This window comes from Vicugna pacos, chromosome 5 (genome assembly GCF_048564905.1).
Source record: "Vicugna pacos chromosome 5, VicPac4, whole genome shotgun sequence".
Classification (NCBI taxonomy): domain Eukaryota; kingdom Metazoa; phylum Chordata; class Mammalia; order Artiodactyla; family Camelidae; genus Vicugna; species Vicugna pacos.
The window spans coordinates 6,108,429-6,130,043 of record NC_132991.1 but is presented as its reverse complement, the minus strand read 5'-3'; the positions used below and the strand labels follow the sequence as shown (position 1 = coordinate 6,130,043).

Below are 21,615 nucleotides of genomic sequence, written 5' to 3'. Positions count from 1 at the left end.
TCTCTCTCTGATCAATTTTCAGACTGATTCGTCTTTGGCCAAACATGTCCAGGCTGGTCAGCCAAGTAAATAAAGGATGCGGGTCCTGCTACCTTGTTGAGTTGATAATATGAAGAAGCACACTTGAAAAAAGGATGTCCATATAGACTTGTCTAAAATAAATCACCTGTTAGGAAGACTGCAAGGGAAGAAGAGGCAGGAAAATGAGGAGCATTCTTAGTTGTGATTAATGGTGCCTCTTCCTGGGGGAGAGAGCGAGAAAGCCAATATCTTCCCTACTGGTGTTCAGTTTTGCATCATTAAATTAGCAGTTTCCATTAGAACTGCCACCACTATCTTCCTCAACACTCCCCCATTCAATATGCACAGTATGGTGCAGCTCACACTCCCAACCTCACAACAATCGTTTAAGAATGACTATTCCAGGGTATACAGAAAAGAAAACTGAATTTTATAAAAGTGGTTTGCAGTTTGCATCCTGAGTCAAATATTTCTTCTGAGCTCTAGAAAGACTATATTCATTTGCCTGATTGATATCTCAGTTTGGTTATGTCATAAGTAGCTCAAATTTAACACATCCCAAAGGGAACTCTTAATCAACATGTATCCTCAGCTCATATCCAGTGTCTTCTCCTCGTGATCTTTCTCACCTTGATAAATACACCTGAGATTCTTCCTCGAAATCTCCATACCCCTTACTTCCCTCAGTAAACTGAACAGCGAGCTCCATCAGTGTCACCTCCAGAAGTCACCACCAACACGTCCACTTCTTTTCCTCTTCACTTCTTCTGTCATCTCAACTTTTAACTCAGCAACCCACTTTCACTCATCTTTTCTCTCGGTCCTTTTTCGCTGCAACAACCAGTAGGATCATCATAAAATACAGAGTTGAGCCATTTCCTGCTGAAAACCTTTCAATGGCTTCTGCTCGCATTGGGAACAAACCACAGTCCTGTGCATAAGGACAGGCCTGCAGGGCCGGGCCTCTGCCTGCTTCACTGGCCTCACTGTCCAGCAAACTCCCCTCCCTCTCCGGGCTCAAACCCCATCGGTCTTCTGTCCTGCCTTCGACCATGCTCTCTCCCACCTCAGGGCCCGTCTACCCGGAATGCTCCCCTCCCTCCAACTCCTGCAGCTCATCTCAGCCAGTCTCAGCTTTATCATCATTGTCTCAGGCAGATTCCAATTGATCCCCAGTTTAAATGAGGTGACTCTTATTTTCCTGTCCTGAAACATAGCATGCTGTTCTTTCAAAGCATTGATCACTGTCTTGGGTGATTGGAACACCCACCATAGACTGAGTGTCTTATAAACAACAGAAATCTGTTTCTCACGGTTTGAGAGGTTGGAAAGTCCAAGACCGAGGCACAGCAAATTTTGTGTCTGGTGAGGGCTCCTGTCTCAGTTCATAGAGGGCCATCTTCTTGCCAGGTCCTCACCTGGTAGAAGGGCAGGGGAGCTCTCCAGGGTCTTTTTCACAAGGGCACTGACCCCATTCATGAGGGCTCTGCCCTCATGACCTAATTACTCCCCGAAGATTCCTTCTCCAGAGACCATCTCATTGAGGATTAGGTTTCAACATATGAACTTACGAATTTTGGAGGGGATACAAACATCCAGTGTACAGAAATCACTACTGATCAATCCATCCACAGATAGATACATTTATATACATACATGCATAGATATCTAATAGTTATTTCCACGTGTATTTCCTTGTGAATTACCTGTCTCACCTCCCAGTTTATGGACTCTATAAGGTTACAGTGCATACCTGCTGAGGTACTCAGTTCTCAGCACGGAATGAGGCCCATTTCAATTAAAGCAGTTACATTGTTAAGTGAACAGCTTCCCCCAGGTGACACATCTGTACCGCTTTTACCTCCTTGAGCCCTCCACGGTGGGTCTGAAAGCATTTAGTCGTGTGATACAGGGAACGCTTATGAGAGGGAAAATGTCATTTTCAATTTCCTAATACCTGTATTAGGAAGACGAAAGTGAGTGTCCTACGACTTCTGAGCATGTGCAGTTAAGATGTCTAGAGACCGAGGTAACTAGTGCCCAGTCCAGGAGCTCCTTGACCTTTCACCTGTGCTCTCAAACCTAACTCTGTGGGAGAATCACCCGGGGACACGTATTTGTCAGTACCTGCTCTGGCCACACTGTTCCTAAATCATCATCACCATAGGGACCCCAGCATAAACATTTTTTCCTTTTCCCAGGTAAGTGTTACGTGGAGCCAGAATTTAAAACTATTCTCTCAAAATCCTCTTCTAACTGTGAGAGTCAGCTCGTCCATAACAGACATTGTCATTTTCACTTCTGTGATTGTTAATCTTAAGGATTTTCAGTAACATGGAAACATGTTTGAAGGTAGTATACCATGGTATAATTAATAGTGTGGCATTATTATTATATAAAATATCAGTTCAATATTATATAATTAAACTGATTATTTAATATTATATACAAAAGATGAGCTCTGCACTCAAATCCCCAGAGGTGTAAACCTAGCTCTGTTACCTACTGATTGTGTCATCTTGGACACTCAGGTCCTCTGTGGACACAGGCTCTTTTTCTATAAAGAGAATGGTAATAATAGTGCTCATTTCTTATATGTAATTTACTTGAAATAGTGGTTGGCATATGATAAGCATCCGAAAAGTATTAGCATCATTATATTCATCTGATATTTAAATTGGTGGCCAAACTTCTCCCCATCTTACCTTTTCCTCCTTATTCGGGAACACATCCCACCTGGACCTCAAATGAAGGAGGTCAACTTTTTTATACACCTTTAGGCAGATCCCTAAAGATTCCTTCATCAGGCCTTTTGGAGACTTCAGGCTGTGTGGACTTCCATTTGGGGGCTTCTATTTGAGTTTCTTAAAAAAGGAGGAATACTAATTAATTTTAAAAAGCATTATACATTCTGATAAGGTGCAAGGATCTGTCAGGCTTCCCTCATTAACAATTACAACCGTCACTTGATAGCTGAGCTCACCTTCCATCCACACAAAACAGATTCTCTGCTATTTGGTTAATGATTGCCAAATGGTGTCATCGAAAATTCCTCAGCCTCAGAGCTGAAGTCATGTTCCCTTTCCCCAAATAAATCTCTTTGTCATCCAGCCTCAGCTGCCCTCTCTCTCTTGTTTTTCTCATCATCTGGGCCATCAATCATATGCAGTGGAGGCCACAGGGTTGTAAATTTCATCCTTGGCATGCTAACCCATATGGCCTGATTACCGGAACCTAAAAGGCCCAGTTCATAGCCCCCAAACCCTGGGGAAGAGGGGGAAAGGCAGTAACTGTCAGACCTAGGGGTTCGGAGGCCTCAGTGGAAGCCTTGAATCCCACTTTGGAAATCTGAGCACTTTATCGCTGGAAACACCCCCTAGATCTTTCATTGCAATTCTTTGGTTCTACAGATGAGGAAACTGAGGCCCAGAAATTTTTTAAAAAGTAGTTTAAAAGCATGAGATCTGCCTACTCTTTCTCTTAGTTCATAGAAGAGTCTCTTCTATGAAGAGACATATACATGTATATACGTGCAATAAAGACACATTCAGTAAAAAACTGATATGCTACCAAAGTTAAACTTTCTTTTTTTTAAAATCACTTTATTATTTAATTATTTTTATTTTGGCAGGAAGGGAGGCAGTTAGGTTTATTTATTTTTAGAGGAAGTACTGGGGATTGAATCCAGGACCTTGTGCATGCTAAGCATGCGCTCTACCACTGAGCTGTACCCTCCCACCGCAGTCAAACTTTCTGATCTAAAATAACTTTACTGATTGATTGAGTCTTAAGACTCCTTCAGCAGACAATGCACACACCTCAGTGACCCCTCCTCCACTAAGCTTTGGAGACAGAGAAATTAGGGACACAATCCTTGCCCTTTGGGAACTCGAGAGTTCTTGCAGCTACTAAAAGCAAACCAGTAAATGCTTGCAGTGGAGGTTGAGAAATCAAGCCTGCGGTAAGGCCAGCAAAGGGAGGGAACGCCCACAGCAGACAGTTCCCTGATGGGCTAATGTCTTGCTGCCCTGTGTGTGACTTGACTGACTCCATCTCTCTGATTCCCATGACCTGTGTCCTCATAGTGGCAATTGTACAGGACAACTTGAAAGGGAAAATGACCTAAGACTTAGATCAACCGCTTAATGCAGCAGTGGCTTCCCACACAAATGCCAAGGCCTTGCCTCCTGCAATTTGTTTTCTGTTTACTCCTTGTTGAAATGGTCACTGGACTGATTTACTGTTACTCCCCCTGCAGCCGGCCTCCTGGCGCTGAGTTCTGTGGATGGTGCCAGTATAGAATCATTACCAGAGAGTGTTCAGTTTCCCTCAAACAGAAAACCATGAACAGCTTTTTTTTTTTTCCTTTAGGAAAAAAATACCAACCAGTCTGGCGGGGGCTAGCAGCTCTCTTCTCCAATTCTGACGCCATTATGTAACTGCCTCTCATTAGGTGAACACTTCCAGGGAGCAATTTTGTGCTGTGGTTGAGGACTTCTGACGGCTCAGGTCATGGTGGAATGATGGTTCTTTCTCCATATCCCTGCTCAGTAACCACCTTCGCCCTGATCCCTCTTTCTGTGAGCTTGTGAGTGACATTTATGAAACCATACCCCACTTGACTGAAACCCTCTGTTAACCTGTCTGCACCTTGTGGTGACAGCATGTCCCAGCCTGCTCCCTGGGGTCCTTGTTCCTGCTGGTCATCTTTGTTTTATCACCTGCTCCCCTTTTCACTCTTTCCAGCCCCTGTGTGGGTCATAGGTGGTAGAGACTAGGATCACCCTTTCCTTCTTTGCATCCTTTGCCAGGAGAGTGATTCATCTGCCTGCTCAGTTCTGTGTGTCTTGAGTCCCTGAATGGGAGGGCCAGTGTGTGAATCACTTTGCATCTCACCTTTCAGTACAGGGACCAGAAAGAGCACAGAATGTACCTAATATCTACCTATGCATTTACGTTTAAACTACTGGAAGGATTTCTCCCATGTTGGAAGTCACCTAAGATGAACACATCCTTTGAGTATAGTCTTTGTAGTTAAAGAAGACTCAAATCGGATGGCAAAACTTGGGTGGGCTCAGAGGTGTCTACAAGTCTAAGATACCCAAATAATCTAGACATTTTCAGAAGGCAAGGGTGACCAATGTTCATAGCAGCACTGTTTACAACAGCCAAGACATGGAAACAGCCTAAATGTCCATTGACAGATGACTGGATAAAGAAGATGGGGTATTTTTATACAATGGAATACTATTCAGCCATGAAAACCGACAACATAATGCCATTTGCAGCAACATGGGTATTCCTGGAGAATGTCATTCTAAGTGAAGTAAGCGAGAAAGAAAAAGAAAAATACCATATGAGATCGCTCATATGTGAAACCAAAAAAAAAAAAAAAAGACAGATGAACTTATTTACAAATCAGAAACAGGCTCACAGATATAGAAAACAAACTTATGGTTACCAGAGGGGAAAGGAAGAAGGAAGGGATAAACTGGGAATTCGAGATTTGCAGATACTGACTACTATATATAAAATAGATAAACAGCATGTTTATACTGTGTAGCACAGGGAACTATATTCAATATCTTGTAGTAACCTATAATGAAAAAGAATAAGAAAACATATATATGCCTGTATATGGATGATTGAACTATTAGGCTGTACACCAGAAACTGACACAACATTGTAAATTGACTAGACTTCAGTGAAAAAATAAAAATAAAGAAGGCAAGCGAGACTGTCAGAGCTAAAAAGTCTGTCTGCTAAAGCTAGGATTGGAATTTAGAGCATTGGTTCTGTTTTGGGTTTTTTTGTTTGTTTTTTGGGGTTTTTTTTTGTACCATGACTGTTTTCAATGTTGTCTTCTCAAGACCTCTCCTGTTTTTCCAACTGCTCTCATGTACAGACATGTCAGAAATTCTGCAAGAAAAGCTATTCTGAGGAGTTGGCACGGATAGTTTTGGAAACTTCTGTTGTTATTCGCGGTTCATCTGAGGTTATCCTAAGCTTCTGATAAGAGCTGGAAAAGTCACAGAAGTGGTGGAGCTGCTGTGTAAATTTGAGCTGACTGTGGAAACCTCTGTGGTCTGGGGATTGCTAACCAAAACCCTTGAGTCTTCAGTGCAAAAGCACACGGTCTGAATAAGAATCGCTTTTCTTAGATGATGGATCATGAGATAAGCTGCAAGCGGTAATTGTACTGAAAATCACGTTGCAGTGGCACTGGTTTTCTCGGGGGAAATCGATGGTTTCTCTTGTCAACTCTGAGCCTCAGCTTCTCCGGCCGGTGAGAAAACAGACTCACTCCCTGTTCCTTCTTAGCTCACTTGGGGATTCGAGCTTGGAATCTTTTATTCAGTGGGGCTCTTTTTTCAGCTGGTTTGTTGACAAGCGACCAACATCCATCAAATAGGCCTGAATATGCCTCCGGAACGCTGTCTTTCTCAGACAACAGGAGATGACAGCTGGGTCACCGATTAAGGGCCCGGTGGGAAGTCAGCCAGCCGTGGTCTTTCTTAGTGCGGCCGGGATGGAGGGGAGTGTGTGCTGGATTCATCCTGACCTGAAAGGAGGCGTTTGTGAGCTGGAGGACCCGTCCATCCTGAAGACTCCCTGGGCCCACGATAGACCTGACCTGAATATTCTCGAGAAGTCTGCCAGTGCATCACCGTCTTCACCAACCACACATTGAACTGAAGTGAATTCATAATGATGAGGTTCTAAAAATTGATTTTGAGAAAGAGGGAGAAACTGTCCACTCCAGGAAGCAAATATCTAACAGCTGTGCCCTGGCCTGCCTTGCAGGTAAAATGTGGAACTCTGATGTGTTGATCATCATGTAATCGTGGCAGGAAAAAGAAAGAAAAAGAAGGCCAAAAAGGCTACATTGAGGCCTTGCCACCCTGGCAAGAGACAAGGAAATTAGGTAATTCCACCAAGAAGAAAAGACTTGTGGGTGGCCAGGATTGGAATTTGCACTGGCCAATAAGAAACAGGGATGACTTTTCTAAAATTCGAAGAGTTCTATTTAAAAACCCCAACTGGCCCTGCACGTTCCCTACTTTAAATGCATTCACAGTTATTTCTCCATTAATCTCAGGGCCCCATTAAAACTTGTATTGCTGTATTTTTACTAGGATGCTCTGTGGTAAAACCTCTGGCTGTCTCCCCCAGCCTCTGGGCTCCTCACTTCTAAGCTTCTGCACAGAACTTCTCAAACCTCAGTGAGGACAAGACTACAGGCAGGCGGCTGCGTTCAAGCCCTGAGTCTCCGATTCCCTGGGTCTGCAGAGAGGTCCTAAATCCTGTGCCTCTGCCAAGCTCCCTGGGGAGCCCAAGGCCACGGGTGCAGAGAGCACACTTTTAGATCCACTGGTCCAGCAAGTCTGGATCCCTCTGGTTCTGAGGTCTGACCCTCGGGAGCAGGAGGCCCCTTCCCTGTGCTGGTGAGGCCCCTCACCTGCCTAACTTCCAGCACCCCTCCGAGAAGTGCCGCCTCCCCCTGGAGAGGGTTAGACTTCCCTTCTCTGGGCTCCTTTCCTTCCCGGGGATGTGTGACTGTGAGGTCTTGTCTCCGCTTAGCCTTTGAGACTCAGTACCTCTGTGGAGTTTACTGCCAGTGACCTGTGCTGAGCACAGACCCTGACACATTGTGGGGTGGGGTGGTGCTCAATAAAAGCTCAAATAGGAGAATGTCTGGGTGAAGTGGGATCCCCCAAGCCAACCAGGATAGAGGGTTCAAGCTTAGTGCAGACGATGCGGGTGGGGAGGGCATTTCCTGTCTAGTCTAAACAAGCCTCTCAGGTATGCGTGTGGCTCCCAGGAGGGGCTGCTGCTCTGGTCCAACTTGGTCTGTGAGTAAAGAAGCAAGTTCAGGGGGGCAGGGGCCATGAGGAAATTAGCATCAACTTGAAGAGAAAGAAAACTTCCTTTCAACCCTATCCTTCCTTTCCGCCAGCATCTTCTTTCTGACACACACACCCATGTGCATGCCCCCCAGATTGCACCTGATGTCTGCTGGACAGTCACATGCAGTCTCATGGGGTACGAAGGGTTCCTCCATCACCCGCACCCCAACACCCCACTTTCTAATCAGGAAACATTCACGGCTTCGGTGTCAAACACACACCATGTGTGTGCCTTTGGGCAGGGTGCGTAATCTTGCTTTGGCATCTCCTTTTCACAAATGGGGAGAAATGTGGTCCTCACAAGGTTGTTAAGAACATTAAATTAGGCAAAATATGCTAATTACTTTCTTTTTCCGCTAGAGGATGGAGTACTTCCTCCAAAAGAAGATGTGCGCAAGTGGCTTAGAGGAGCGGTGAGGGAGAATGTGGGCGGCATAGTTAGTTTTGTCCATTATCTTTTTGGTGCCTGGAAAACCACACCTTGAGGGGCTCACACAGGTCTTCCTCTTGCCAATACTATCCCATCTCTATCCGTCCTGCACTTTCCGACACACAGTCTTCATTTTTCTCTGGTTTTATTTTTGTATCATTAAAGAGACTCTTGCTTCAGGAGGCTTGTACAGCATGAATGAAGGTGAGAATCGCCAGAGCCAGACCCCAGGCTGTGAATTAAGTACCACAGGAGAGAATCAGGACCTAGTGGTTCAAAGTGTCTGATGAGGAAAACCCGGCAGAGAATAGACTTGCTTCCCTTCAGAGCAACACTATAAAAATACAGGCTTTATTGTTAACATTTTAAATCTGCTGTATCCAAAGAGGTTGTGGTATAGCTATACAATGGAATACTATTCAGCCATAAAAAGAATAAAATAATGTCATTTGCAGCAACATGGATGGACCTAGAGATCATCATACTAAGTGAAGTAAGTCAGATAGAGAAAGACAAATATCACATGATATCACTTATATGTGGAATCTAAACAAATGACACAAATGACCTTATTTACAAAACAGAGACAAACTCACAGACATAGAAACAAACTTATCATCACCTGTGGGGAGGGGATGGGAAGGGATAAATTGGGAGTTTGAGATTTTCAAATACTAACTACTATGTATAAAATAGATAAACAATAAATTTCTTCTGTATAGCAAAAGGAACTATATTTAATACCTTGTAGTAACCTATAACATGAAAGAATATGAGAAATAATATATATATATATGTATATATATATATAACTGAATCATTATGCTGTATACCAGAAATTAACTCAACATTGTAAACCATCTATACCTCAATAAAAAAAAACATGCTGTATCCAAGTTGGGGATTGGAATACTTCACATAGTTTCTGTGTCTGGAGGAATTATTAAGTATTCAGTGGAGGAAAACTTAAATCCTCCTTAAACATTTTTTACTCTGTTTCTCCGTTTGTGAAACGGCTGATGCATTTTGCATGCGACTTAATGAATGTTGCCAAGGTCCAGGGTGCTCACCTGAGTTCTCTCCGATGGCCCAGGTGCTTCTCTCATTGGCCTCAGTGGTGTTCAGAGGAAGCTTTTACTTTCCAGGCTCCTTAAAGGGGCCTCTCATCCCTGCTTTCATGGGCATCTGTGAGTCATGAAGGAATCAGGTCCCAGGCGGCTGAGTGTGTGACTCTGGAGAAATGAACCCTATGAGTGTGGACAGGCAGCCCAGCTCTTGGGGGGCAGGGGCCAGTCAGGGGCCAGGAAGTGGGGGGAGAGTTGGCAGCACCGCCCTTAGGCTTCACTGGGTCACTAAACCATTTCACAGGGAGTCGGGACAGCTGGTGCCGAGCTTGGAGTTAATGAGGCGATGAGTACACATCTGGCCCCTGTCCTCCTGGGACACACTGTCCTGCTGGAGAGCTGGGGTGTAAACATTGGCAAAGAGCCACGTATCAAAGTCCAGTTGGGAGGTGAACTATCAAGGGGATGGCAGGGTGCTTACTGGCGGGTGACCGGACAAAGCTGTTAGGGAAACAGCAGGGCACCAGGCTGATGGGTTGGGTGTCGAGCATCGACCAGAGAGGGACAGCACTTGGGAGGATGCTCAACACTTAGAGTGGGGCTAAGTCCCATACGGGAGGTTGGATCCCCAGCTCTGCCCCTTGCTAAATGTGAACTTCTTGTGCTGTGGGGTCATTTGTAAAACAACAGCAACAACAACAACAATAATAATAATAGTGTGTTCCTCATAGGGTGATTGACTGGATTAAGTCAGTTCATGCACAGAAAAGTATTCAGAGCATCACGAGGCTCATGGCGTGTGCTCTGTACTTGGTGTCCTACTCCTCCCTCGCATGCAGACACACATGCACGCGACACATGTGTGCACATGCTGAAAATGCATCCTGCTTGGAGCGGGGTGAGGGTCGGGGGAGAAGCAGAGGAAGGAGGAGGCAGGCAAGGAGGACAGAGGCAGACTATGTGGCATGTGGGGTCTCAGAGACTAAATTTAATTCTTAGCGTGGAGGGAGTTTACTGAAGGGCTTCGGCAAAGGTGCTGTGGACAGGAGAGAACAGGTCAGGGAGAGGCTGCACACGTCGAATCCAGCGGTTTATGAAGCTATTTTAAGAGCCAGAGGGTGATGAGGAAGGCTTGGGTGAACGTCTGCTCGGTGTGATGTGAAGGGGGCTGAACCCCAAACTCAGACAGAGTTTCCTTGTACCGTGTTCTTTATACCATCTTTTTTTTTTTAAATTTAGTTTTATTTTATCTTGGGAGGGAGGTAATTAGGTTGACTTATTTATTTATTTAGAAGAGGTGCTGGGGGTTGAACCCAGGAACTCGTGCATGCTAGGCAGGCATTCTACCACTGAGCTACACCCTCTTCCGCCCACATACGATGCTTCAGAGCTTTACCAGTACAGTCATTCCTTTGGATTCATGATGGGGTGAGGGAAGGGAATGTTACTGGGCGACTGTTCGTTTCCAGGTACGATTTATGTAATTCTCATAATGACTCTTCTGGTAGAGCTGTCTTAGCCCGACTACACAGACAGGACCACTGAAGCTCAGAGAGGTTCTTGTCTCCAATCCCCCAGCCAGTAAGTAGCAAAACCAGAGTGGAAGCCCAGGTCTGTTAAATTTCAACCTCATTTTCTTTTTTTCCTGTCCTACTGGTTGGCTCATTTCCCTTAAGGTCTCATGGTGACCTGGAAGTGCATTTTCTTAAAGTAACCCACGTCATGGGCACTTACAGCCTTCACTTGAGTCACTAGATGAGCTGCACGTTTGAGAGAGTGCAATGCAGATCGTGAGGGCTGTGATGGATTGCGGAGAGGTGTGACAGCGCCAGAAGGGTGGGCAGAGGTAGCATCTGGGCCCTGCCGACTAAGACAAAGGGAATAAGGTGGACCCTGTAAGCAGTAACTCCAATCCCACACTTATTTGTAGCATCACTTTACCTAATTCCATCTGCATGTACGGTGTTTGAACTTTTATACTGTTCCCATGGGACCGGGCGTACCCTTCCATTTTAGCTCACAACATGCCATATTAGTGTCCCGGTCCACAAATTGTCTGTCCCACGTCCACTTACTCAGCATTAAACTCCTAGGGACCCAGTTCCTAACCCAGAGACTGGAGCAGAGGCAGAGGGGGAGGGCTCAGAAGAGAGCGTGAAGACACAAGGTGCACCCCCTGCGCACAAAGACTTTCACGTAGTTTGAGAAGCTGAAATACGGCAGGACAGGAAGCCTGGGGCCCACTTACACCCCCTGGGCATAAACCACTGGACCTAAAAAGGAAATAACATCCCTTTGGGAGAGAAGGTGGTCCGATGAGGAAGGCAACGCTCCCCGGGTGACCTGAGCACCCGTCACTTGACATGGACTGGAGCATTGAATTCTCACAGCAGTCTCCTCTGCAGGATACAGTGGCCCCGTTTTATGGGTGAGGAAATCAAGTCTTAGAAAGGTACAGCTGCCAGTGTGACCCAGTTTACAAGCTGTGGCTGTCACCGTTTAAGAGCCACGATATCTTGCTGCATCATGGTCCTCATCATTCCGTGATGGATCACAGCTCGCAGTCTGTAGCCTCCACTAGGCTTGAAACAGATTCATTATTTACCATCTTATGTGGGTGGGATGATAGAGTCGGCTTCAGAGGATGGAGGTAGGGCGCTTACTAGCAGTATGGGGAAAGTCTGAAAACAGGGGTAGGGGGAGGGATCTGTGAAAATTCCTTTATGTCTAGACTCTTTCCTTTTAGGCTCTAGGAAGTCATCAGCAATCTCTGGGCTAGGACCACTTTATTCCATAGGACTAAATTATGAAATTGTATTTTAAAATTAATTACCATAAACGCATGATTTCACTTTTATTTTCATTTCAACATTTCAGCTTTCCAAAGGATGTTTCTAGCTCCTTGGTGGAAAAAAAAAAACCGAAAAAACACTCAATTTATCACTGCGTATGCTCAAGCTGAGGATTTTAATTGCTTGGTGAATAATACAGATTTGAGTTCTCTCGAGTCCTTGATTTCAAATAAGAGTAACCTCACCCCCTCCCTCACACCCATTCACCAACATCCCACCCACATAAGATGGTATATAATGAATCTGTTTCAAGCTATAATTAAATAGTGTTAATTTTTTCCTATTATCAAAGTAACCAAAGTTTTTTGTAAAAGGTTTTATGATAAAAAAAGTGGGGGAAATAATGTAAAAATAACCTATAATAACACCTTCTAAATAGAGTTGCTATTTGTTACAACTTATTGTTACAGGCTATTTTTTCCAAGCAGTTTAGATTCACAGCAAAATTAAGAGGAAAGTACAGACATTTCCCATAGAACCCCACAAAATGTGTATCTCTCTCCCCCGTTATCACATCCCCCACCACAGTGGTACTTTGTTACAACTGATGACCCTACACTGACACATCGTTTACACTGTGGTTCACTCTTGGTGGTGTCCATTCTGCGAGTTTAGGCAAACATATAATAATGTGTATCCATCACTGTCGTACCATAGAGTGTTTTCACTGCCCTAGAAATCCTCTGTGCCCTGCTAATTCACCTTCCCCGCAACTGGCCATCATTGATATTTTTACTGTCCCCCAGTTTTGTTTTTATAGAATATCATATGATTGGAATCATATAGTAGCCTTTTCAGACTGGCTTTTTTTTCATTAAGTTAATATACACGTAAATTGTTTTCCATGTCTTTTCATGGCTTGATTGCCCATTTCTGTTTAGTGCTGTATGACAGTCCCTTGTCTTAATGTGCCAGTTTATTTGTCCATTCACCTACTGAAGGACATCTTGGTTGCTTCTAAGATTCGGCAATTACGAAAGAAGATGCCATAAACATCCATGTGCCAGTTTTTGTGTGGACTTAAGTTTTCAACTCCTTTGAGTAAATAGGAAGGAGCTAGGTTGCTGGACGGTACAGCAAGAGGACGTTCAGTTTTGCAAGAAACTGTCAAGCTGTCTTCCACAGTGGCTGCACCATTTTGCATTCCCACCAGTAGTGAGTGAGGGTTCCTGTTGCTTCACATCCTCACCAGCATTTGGTGGTGTCTGTGTGCCAGAGTTAGGCCATTCTAATAGGTGTGCAGTTAATGGTATCTCATTGCTGCTTTAATTCACATTTCCCTGATGACACGTGATGTAGAGAATCTTTTCAGATACTTGTTTGGTTGATGAGGTGAGACTTTTCTTATTTGACAGTTGCCAAGAGAAGTAGATCTTAAAAGTTCCCATCACCAGAAAAAAAAAAAATCTGTAACTGTGTGTGGTGGCCAAGAATACGTTTTTGTAGTGATCATTTAATAGTACATACAAATATCTAATCATTATGTTGTACACCTGAAACTAATGAAATGTTTCATCTCAATTTGTATCAAAAAAAAAACCAGAAGAAAGTCCTTCTTAGCTTTCTGACGTACAATTTTCAGACATGTTTATACACATCTACTCCATACGTTTATCCAAATCATGATTACTGTGAGATAGGCTGGGACCTGGGACCTGGGACCACTTCTGAGATGTTGGGGACAAATCAGGGTACCCTGCATGATCCCTGCACACGGCATCACCAAGGTGGTGGGCAGACCGCCTGAGCCACCCCTCAGGCCCGACCCACTGGTCTACCCCTCCTCACCCCATTTAAGGTACCAGCCCACCCCCCTCAGGAAGCAGAAAGGGCATCTGTTACTTCTTTTCCATCCCAGTCCCAACAAAGCCTTACTTGAATTTCTCATCTGGACTCTTACTAATTTCTATTAATTAAAGTGTTCAAGAACCCTAGTTGGAATCAACTGGACCTGCTCTTTTTTTTTCCTTTAACAATAATGAGCAAACACTTTTATGCATGCAAACTAAAATGATACACATCCCCACACAAGATAAGGCAGAGACAATAAGGATGCAATGCCTTTGCCCTCTCTGTTCAAATAGTAAGTCATCCTTTACAGTATATCCTTTAACATTGAACTTAAAGGGAACCTCAGAACCCTTCTCAGCACAGGTCTAGGGAGACAGTACTGTTCAGAGTTGAAACAATAAACTGTAGTTTTCATCTCCAACCTTGATCCTGGATGGAGGATCACATTACTTTACCTATCAGAAGCAGACTAATGGGGAAGGTAAATCATGAGAAATTATTACAACCAGGCATCTGACATAGCAGAGCCTGACAAGGGTCCTTGCGCTGTTCACACTCTGTCCCCTCAAGCAAAAGCTGACATATCACTAATGAGATGTTTTCCTTCCAGGCTGACGATCAGTTCACTTTGACTGTGTGTGTGACGGCTGCTTGTAAATGAATGCTCTCCTAGTCTAATTAGATTGGGTCTAGTCTATATGTTTCCCGTTGAGTCGGGACCCTATAGATGTCAGGAACATTTCTATTAATTGGACAACAACTCAGATGCCAGAGAGAAAGGGCAGTGACGAGGATGGCCACTGATGGTTTTCTCCCTCTCTCTTTGTGCCCAGAATCAGACGTCGCTGACTTCGATGGCCGGAGCTCCCTCCTGTACAGGTTCAATCAGAAACTGATGAGCACGCTCAAGGATGTGATCTCTCTGAAGTTCAAGAGCATGCAAGGAGATGGGGTCCTGTTCCACGGAGAAGGGCAACGTGGGGACCACATCACCCTGGAGCTCCAGAAGGGGAGGCTGGCCCTGCACCTCAACTTGGGTAGGTCAGGCTCTGCCCCTTCCCTGTCCCAGCCGGGCCCTGGGGAGCTCCCTTCTGTAGCAGAGCCCAGCTCCTTATTCTCCTAGTGCATCAGCTGCAGGTTCCTGGATCACAACCTAAGAGACACAATTTCCTTATCCAGGTTGGAGGAGAAAAGTACCATTTTTTAAAAACTCTTTTTGTATTTTGGGGGGAGGTAATTAGATATTATTTATTTATTAATTATTATTTATTTATTTTTAAATTTTATTTAATGAAGGTACTGGGGATGGAACCCAGGACCTTGTGCATGCTAAGCACGCACCCTACCACTGAGCTGTGCCCTCCCCACTAAAGAGCACCATACTTTTAAATGTTTAAACCATTAATAACCTTCTTTGAAACAAGGAAATTTTGGTAGAAGGAGAGAGCTACTAGCTAGTTGCTATTCATGTATTTATTTATTTGTCTCCATAATTAACTTTTTTTTAGTACCATACTTTAACTTAAGCACGTTTAAACACACATTATTATAATGCACACATATAAGGAGGCTTGCTCACAATCTTATAATTGTTACCTTTATGAAAGTTAAGTTCCAGGGGGAAAAATAAACATTTCAATTTCTTTTTTTTTTAATTTATTTTGTTCTTTTAGGTGGGGGGACAAGGAGTCTTTAGAATGTTGGGAAAAATCTAAGCTACTCAACTTGTTTTGTTAAGGGAAACACCGTTTTCTCTAAATGTCCAGCTTATGCCAGGAGTAACCCTAGATTTGCGAAATGCCAGCTAATTGGGTGCAGGATGCCCTCTACCTTCTCTGTGCTTCGGACTCAGGCCTCCCTCTATGAGTTGGCATCCATCACGCCTGCCTCTCCACATGCAGGTCTGTGTCTCACTGTAATCAACTTCCCTTCCCAGGGAAAGAAAGACAGGCTCATCCTCCTTGACGTGAAAGGCACCTATGAAGGAAGGATGTGCCTAGTGCACAAGGCAGGGAGCAGAATTCCCAAAGATGCAAAGACAAGCTCTGCTGTAGAAAAAGAGCTAGGCTGATGGCAAAGGAGCTGACCACTTTTCTCAGAGTGACTCCCTGCCTCCCATTTGACATTTATCAGTATTAGGGGGAGGGCTGGATATTACACTTGTGGGAGAGAATTATCACCTGAGTATCAAATAGTAAAGAAGGAAAGTCAGAGCAGAAGACTAGCAAAGAAAGCAGAGTCAGAGTTTGTGAGCTCGAGTTGCAGGAAAGACTGGAAAAATCACAGATGCATTTTGTATTTAAGTAATTAGTATTTAGTAAGAAATTCTTTTAGTAATTAGCAGGAGAAACAGAAGAATGAAGATTACCATGAACTCATCCCCAGAGCCAAACAATATAAGCCTCTGTTCTGAGGTATTTCTGGGCATCTTCTTAGCCTTCAAGGGTTAGCAGGGAGAACTTCAGGATCCCAAGTTTAACTCATAAAATTTAAATCTAATGGATTCAATTAAATTACAGCAAAGGCATCTTTAGAAGGCGTCACACCCAGAGGATAGTGGGAAGAGGATTTGTCAGTAACCTAATTGATTATGTTAACATAGCTAAAGAAGAAATTTATCAGTGAATTGAAGGAAAGGTGAGCATAAAAGTACTAGCAGAAATATATCATTTAGTTACCTGGCCTTCAATTTTCATGAAAGGAGAATGGAGTAAACCCTCACCCCCCTACATCCAGTTACAAGTGGTTCACAGAACATTGTGGGTTATGGGTAAAGTTATCAATAGTAAAGCAGGTGATGCTGAATCTGCCACTTAGATTCCCAATTCGGATATGCCGTCGCCCTTCCAAAGCTGTGGCATAACCCAGCGATGTACACCAGCCTCAGTCACAGCATAGCATGATGGAGAGGAGTGGGCGTGGTCAGGCAGCAGATCTTATTTTAATTGCAGACATGTGCTAGCTGTTTCTTATGGGGAAAGTTCATAACCTCAAAGCCTCAGTTTACTCATTTCCAACCTGGAGTTAATAATAACTATCTTGCAGAGCATGAACATGACAACTAAAAGCATTATAGAGTGAATTTTTTTTATGTCAGTAAATAAACATAGTGAGGTACCAAACACAGAAGCTCTTAATTCTACTCATCATTCTACTCAATATCTGAATGTTCCACCCCCTGTGCTATGCTGGTCTTCCTAGAAATAAATGGCTGTATTAAGATCAAGAAGATCTACTGCTTGTTGTGATACAAAGAAAGTAGAATAATTCTCTCTTCCCGGATTCCATCTGCCCTCTATTTCTAACTGGTGGTGATAAGGGGAAATCTCATCTAGTGAGTGATTCAGTAGTAAAAATATGTTTAGTCTGTATTCTGCAGAGTTTGGAATTTCTTCATCTTTTCCTCATCTTGTGGATTTTACCCATCTCTAGCCATTTACCACAACTCTTCCTTGTACTTACTCTTTTAGGCAGTCACCGAGGATACCTGTAAAATAGCACACATTTCTATGTTCCTTCTCTAGAGAGGCACTGACATATATTAGAACCTCCGCTCTGCAGAACTCAGTTAGAGCCAGCAGATCCCTGGAAGCACTGAGCTAGAGGGAAAGAGGGGCATGATAATTAAATCAAAGCTGATAATCAAGGGAGCTTTGATACGCCCGTAATGGAAAATCTGTCACATAGGTTCCACGAGGGCAAGACAGCCCTTTGTTTATTGCTGTATCTTCAGAAACTGGAACACCTGCCTGAAGTAGGTACTCAAGGTAAATTGAGTACATTGGAAAAAGGGCTTTTCATCTCACATAGCAGAGCCTGACACAAATATGCATTATTCTCATTTGGCTTGCTTACCTTAAAGCCTGAGCTACTCTCTCTCCTATGCTGAGGCCCTGATATTTGCTGAACATATTGAGTATGTTGGTATCCTATCACAGCATCCTTGTTGGGTATGTAAATATTACCCCCAATTCACCCATGTGGAATATAAAGCTAAAGAAGAATAAATCACCTGTTCAAATTACATGGTTACTGATTAGCATAAGCAGTATTAAAATCTAGTTATATGTAACTTTCTTTTACTATTATTTTCAGATTATAAACTATATTTCACTTTTTGGAAAACTTGAAAAAAATTAGAAAGAAGGGTAAAAATCACTCAAAATCCTATAATGCAGTCATCCTTCTATTAACATTTTGGTATGTTTTTCAAGTGTATTCCCTAGTTACTCATATAAAATGTTTACATATTGTGTAAAATCCAAGTTCTTTCCATGTTGCCACACAGCCTTCAAAGTGGAAAGAGTTCATATCATCCACGATCAGGTTCTTAAGAGAAATGAATCAAGAAAGAAAGACAAAAGAGAGAAGGAGGGAGGGAGGGAGAATCCAAAAATCCAAGTTAATGGGCTAAATAATGGCATCGGCCAATGAGGAAGGAAGTTTCTCTTTTCCCAACTGAGGTAGACACTCCAGCAGCGGTTTCTTTAGTGGCAGTCCTTTGGTGTGTGTTCCTTGTCTAACCTGTGACCTCACAATGCAGAAATTCAGGCTGAGTGGAGGGGTTCAGCACCATGGCCAGCGGCAGAGGGTGGCCCTTGGAGATGTATGTAGTGATCTGTGGTTCTTTACAAGTGATGCCCTTTGCTGATGTGGTGATTCCTATTACCTAGTTACCCATATGCTGACTTGAAATTATCCTTTCAATGCTGACCTTGAACTAGGTGCTCCCCTTTGACCACTTTCTTAGGGTAAAGTAATGATTTTTCTAAGGCTACTAATAGGAAAGAGATTCCTTCTCTCAGTCCTTGAAGGGGCTAATAGAGATCCGTCTTTCCAAGTCTTACACATCTCATTCAGATCACCTGTGGCAGCTTGCCCTCTGTAGAATCACAACAGCACAAGCCCATCCATACAGGTGGGAGAATCAAAGAGCAGAGGTATTATGTGACTGGGGAATTGTTGTAAGAACTAAACGAAACATCAATACTACATTCAGGTCACTCATCCTTACAAGAGCCCAGTGCCTTTGAACTGAGGTAGAATATCTGTGCCGTAAGGGCAGCTGTAGGAAAGTGAGGATCCTGGAATAGCACAAACAGGTGTGGAGCAGATGTCTTTGGGGCCACGTGTCCGGTTCAGAGGCAAAGCATTTGATTGCATAACCACCTCACTGAGCTATCCTGGGATATCAGCAAAGGTTCTGCACATTCTCCAGAGAGTCAAAAGAATATTTTCTTTAGCTTTTTGAAATTCAGGCATTTTGATAAGCCAACTCGTGTGTATTTATAAAATATTTATTGTGTTTCTGAATTTGTACTAAATACTATGAAAGATGTTTTGTTTGTTTTTTAAACATTGCCTGCTTTTGAGAGCCCTCACTTAGGCATGTACTAGACATTTTACACATGTATTTCATTTAAATCATATGGCAATCCTACGAACTATATCCAAATCCATTTTCCAGATGAAGAAACTGATGGTCAGTGATGCCCAGTTGGTTGCCCTGGGTCACATAGTTCACATAATTGCATAGCTGAAGACCCCAAATTAGAACCCTCTCAATCTGACCCCAAGGTCCTGGCATTAATCATAAAAATGTTATAAACCTTCATGAAACAATTATATATTAAATATCAGGAAGTTGATATTCATGTGTCATATTTTGAGATGGACAGACCAGGGTGGGATAAAGGAGTCCAGAAAACCTTCGTGGATTAACCTTGAGTTATCTTGAGATTTTATTGCAAAGAGGAGAGAAAGACAGGCATTTCAGACAAAGCGTCAGTGGGACAAGTTGCAGCAGGCTTTTTATTAATTGCATCACTCATGTAATAAGAATTCATTGAGCAAGTACATTAAGCCAGGCACTGAGCTTTGCACTGGAGGTTAAAAGTTGAATTCACCAGTTCTGATTTTCAAGGAGGTCCCAGCTTGGTAGATTAATTATTTCTATTTACTTTCTAATTTTATAATATTAACTAAAAATAGATGAGTATGTGTCATCAAAACCATATCTCATAGTGGTAATAAAACAGCATTTTCTGAGAGAGCAAAGTCACAGAAGAGGATACAATTTAGGGGCCAGATTTGAGCAACAGCCCCTAAATCTGGAGAATGTTGTATAAAATTTAGAATTCTTTAACAACTAAAAAGATATATTTCATTACTTTCGTGATAAGTAAGGATTTGCTCTGGTTTGAGGGTCAAGTCCACTGGAATCACATGGCTTTCTGCTCATTGCTATTCTCTTCAAAATGCTTCTGAATATTTAGAACATTCATTAGCCTTGAATTTTGCCAAAAAGAGGTCTTCATGATCCTGAATTACCTATGGAGGTGAAATTTGTCTTTTCATCCTACATCATATCCCCCTCTAGTGTTGCCCCATTTTCCTATTCCATGACTCTCTGCTTCCCAGTTCATCAAATTATTTTCTGAGACCCTCCATCCTTGCTAAGCTACATGAGCTTACAGGTGCATATGGTGGGATGCAGACGCCAGAACCTAAGATATGAGGGTGGGTGGGAGTACCAGTATTTCCAATGGGGTAGGGGTGAGAATATTAGCTTTTTTTATTTAGTCAGACAGAGCTGAGTGGTAACCCTAATTCTTTGTGTCTTTGGGTAAGCCATGTGTCTTCTTCGAGAGGGAGCTTTTTGTAGGGCTATATACAGAGAAATAACCAAAGCAACATATGTAACATCAAGTGCTTACCTCACTTGATGGAAGAGAAGCTTAAACAATAGAGGTGAATACTAATTCTGGTAACCTGAAAAATTAAAAATGGGAAGGTTAATTTTGAAGGTGAGATGGAGACAGGCACTGGGGACCTCCATGTGAGTGGCACCTATTTCATCAACAATAAATCAAGCCCTTTGCAAGAGTAGCTTTTTGTTGAAATGCCATCTTAAAAAAGGAAGTTTCCATTCCCTTTTGCTCAGGCCACGTGCACTTCACAGATTGTAAAGGTTAAAGTGGCATCCATGTTTAAACTGTTAAGATAAGCCCAAGGAAGAAAAAGAGTCAATCAAAGAAGAATTTTGGGTGAAGACATTGCAATATGCATACCCTTAGCCAGAAAAATGTTAGTTCTAAGGGTGAAGAATTTGACACGTTTATCCTCAGTATGCTGGCAGTGGGGGTGGGGGAGGAGGATGAGAAAAGCAAGTTAGAAATATTTGGCAAACATTTCAAGCTTCCTTTAAGAATTGTCATATGCTTAAGGATCTTGAGTAGTATTTACATTGCTTCATTTTAATTATATCTCAAACCACATAAAAACACGTGTTTTCTTTAATTAGTAATAAAAGGTTTCTTTTTCTCCCCCTCTAATATGATGCTGGCCTAAAATGTAGCTTCTGCATATTTTTATTGTCTTTGTTCTCCACAATTGCCCACAGGCACTTTTATCTTGCCATAATAAATTGGAAACTAGTTAAAACTAGTCAATGAACCATTATGGCCACTGAGATAAAACTTGAAATATATATTACAGGATAAAGAGTTGGATAAGCTTTTGAGAATGAAGTTTTTATTGTAACTTCTAAT

The 21,615-nt window shown here is 42.9% G+C and overlaps 1 protein-coding gene across 1 annotated transcript in view; it reads left to right on the top strand.

The window, feature by feature from the left end:
- The window catches only part of CNTNAP5 (contactin associated protein family member 5), a 730,584-nt gene that overhangs the window by 321,812 nt on the left and 387,157 nt on the right, over positions 1 to 21,615 (top strand). Inside the window, exon 5 of the mRNA XM_072960805.1 lies at positions 14,899 to 15,102. Coding sequence (XP_072816906.1) covers positions 14,899 to 15,102 — 204 coding nt within the window. The remainder of the gene's footprint in view (positions 1 to 14,898; positions 15,103 to 21,615) is intronic.